Here is a 2,526-nt window from a genome sequence, read left to right on the forward strand (position 1 = left end):
CTTCTTGCTACGTACCCAGCATATGATAGACTGTTCCTATCATATAAGAGTATTCAATATTAAAATAATTGAAATATATAAAAAAATAAGATTTTAAACATTAAACACATCGACATGCAGCGGTTAACGAAGATTATTCATGCTTGTAAAACGCACAAGGACAATCGGTTCAGACTTGTAGAGCGGACAAACCCTAGCAGTAGTAGTCCATACGACATCAATTACTTTAAATGAAAGAATGAAAGTGATATCAAGCATTCAACGGTGGAGATTGGAAGGAAAATTATTACGTAACATCACGTAGAAGCTCCATGGATAGAACTAAATGGGCCCCACAGAAGAAAAGTCAAAGGATGCTTCGTCGAACCTCAGCCTGAAAATCTTCCCCGTCGTCCTCCCTTGTATATATATCCCCTCCCCTCCCCTTCTTCCATTTCACTCCCAAATTTCCACTCTCTACAAAATTTTCAAACCCTCTCTCTCTCTCTCTAAAATTTCTCAGAGATTGTATACAAAAAAATTGTTATCAATGGCTTTAGATCAAGTCTCGGCGCTCGAGCTCATCAAGCACCATCTTCTCGGCGAGTTATCGCCGGTGAAGAGCTTCGCCATCGAGCTCAGCGACTCCGCTTCCAGCTTCCCCCAAAACCAATGGAGTCCCGAGGTCAATTCCGACCTCTCCAGATCCCAATCGGATTCGTTTTGCTCCAAATCGTCTTCCACTTTTGAATCCTCTATTGAAATATCCGATTACTTGGATTCAACTGACATCTTCGACTTTAACTCCGCTGATTTCTTCGACTTCGAACCCAAACCCCAAGTAATCGACCTCACAACTCCAAAATCCACAAGTTTGAGATCTCAAAGTTCGTTCGAGTTCGATTCGAAGCCTCAAGTTAGCGACGATTTCTTTGGATTCGAACAAAAGCCTCAAATTCTGAACCAAACGGCTCCTAAACCCGCCAACCCGACCCGAAAGCCTGCACTCACAATCTCGCTTCCCAACAAAACCGAGTGGATCCAGTTTGCGAGCTCGGACCAGGCAGCCGAAAAGCCGGCGGCGGTTCAGAAAGTGAGTTCGAACGAAGAGAAGAAGAAGCACTACCGAGGGGTCCGACAAAGACCGTGGGGTAAGTACGCGGCGGAGATACGGGATCCGAACCGCAGAGGCTCCCGGGTCTGGCTGGGGACCTTCGACACGGCGATTGAAGCAGCCAGGGCTTACGATCGAGCAGCGTTCAAGCTCCGCGGCGCCAAAGCGATCCTCAACTTCCCGCTCGAAGCCGGGAAAGCCGAGCCGGTCGTGTCCGTGGAGAGAAAACGACGTCGTGAGGAACGGAGAGACGAGGCAAAGGAGGTGGTGGTTGTAAAGAAGGAGAAGCTGACGGAAACACCGTTGACGCCGTCAAGTTGGATGTCGTTTTGGGAGTCAGAGAAGGAGGATGTGAAAGGGGTATTTAGCATACCTCCGTTGTCACCGTTATCTCCTCACCCAGCGATGGGTTATCCACAAGTAATGGTCGTATAAGGAAATTTAACGTCGTATGTGAAATTTATAGATTAGAAGAAGCTGAAGCTGTGGTTCTTTATTTCTTTTGTTAAAAAAAAAGAAACGTATATACATATAAATGGTACCGTACAAATTAATGGATGTGATTGATATGTATATATGTACGTAAGATTGATTTTCCGACGGTGGAGAGAGCATTTGGTTGATTAACTCTTGATCTGGATTTGTTGCTTTTGTGTTCTTGACTTTATTGAAGGATTGAGATCCTCTTCGGATCTTATACTCTGGAACACGTGAATCGAATTGACTATTTGAAGGTTTTTCGTAAATAAATGAGTAGTGTTTCTGTTAGGTTTTCATTGAAGCAATATCAAACATAGCTACCGAATATGAGAAGTGTACGTACAATACACTAAATTTACGTATGTGTATTATTTGACTGCTTTCTTGTAAAAACACGACAATAAGTTTAGCAATCATTTCAAAATTTAATATTTATTTGTTCAAATACTTGATTTTATTTTATGTTTTCAATAATATGTGTATAACTTATGAAGTTTATATGTATTATTAAAAATATGTAAAAGTAAAATACATGTACTAAAGTCAAAAGTATATAATAGTTACGTATGTGTATAATACTTGTATGTTGTGTTTGATTTGATAAAACGTTTTCTTTAGTAAATAATTAGGAAGTATACGAAATTAACGCTTTCTCCAACGTTTTTTTTCTCTTTCAACACAAACTTCTTTTTTTATGGGCAAACTTGATTTAAGTTCAATATTTTTAGCCAATAGTATGAATAGTCCAGTTTATTAAAATAAGTTCAATTTCTAAATTTAATTATTTTATTATCAATAATTATCTTGATAAGATTTATTATAAAAATAAAAATAAATTCTTATTTTGTTATTTCTTGTTCTTCCTCCAGCTTTAAACCCATTTATAGATTTTATTTATAATTTTTATAATCAACCTATATCACAAGTTAATTATAATTATCAAATGAGTATGA

At 38.8% G+C, this 2,526-nt stretch overlaps 1 protein-coding gene across 1 annotated transcript; it reads left to right on the plus strand.

Annotated features, from left to right (window-relative positions):
* Positions 1-429: 429 nt before the first annotated feature.
* On the plus strand, positions 430-1,720 carry LOC126620104 (ethylene-responsive transcription factor 5-like). Its single transcript, XM_050288584.1, has one exon. It carries the CDS (start codon positions 530-532, stop codon positions 1,526-1,528), a length of 999 nt encoding a protein of 332 aa, XP_050144541.1. The 5' UTR covers positions 430-529; the 3' UTR covers positions 1,529-1,720.
* Positions 1,721-2,526: the final 806 nt, after the last annotated feature.

Source organism: Malus sylvestris, chromosome 4 (assembly GCF_916048215.2).
Source record: "Malus sylvestris chromosome 4, drMalSylv7.2, whole genome shotgun sequence".
NCBI classification, from domain to species: Eukaryota; Viridiplantae; Streptophyta; class Magnoliopsida; order Rosales; family Rosaceae; genus Malus; species Malus sylvestris.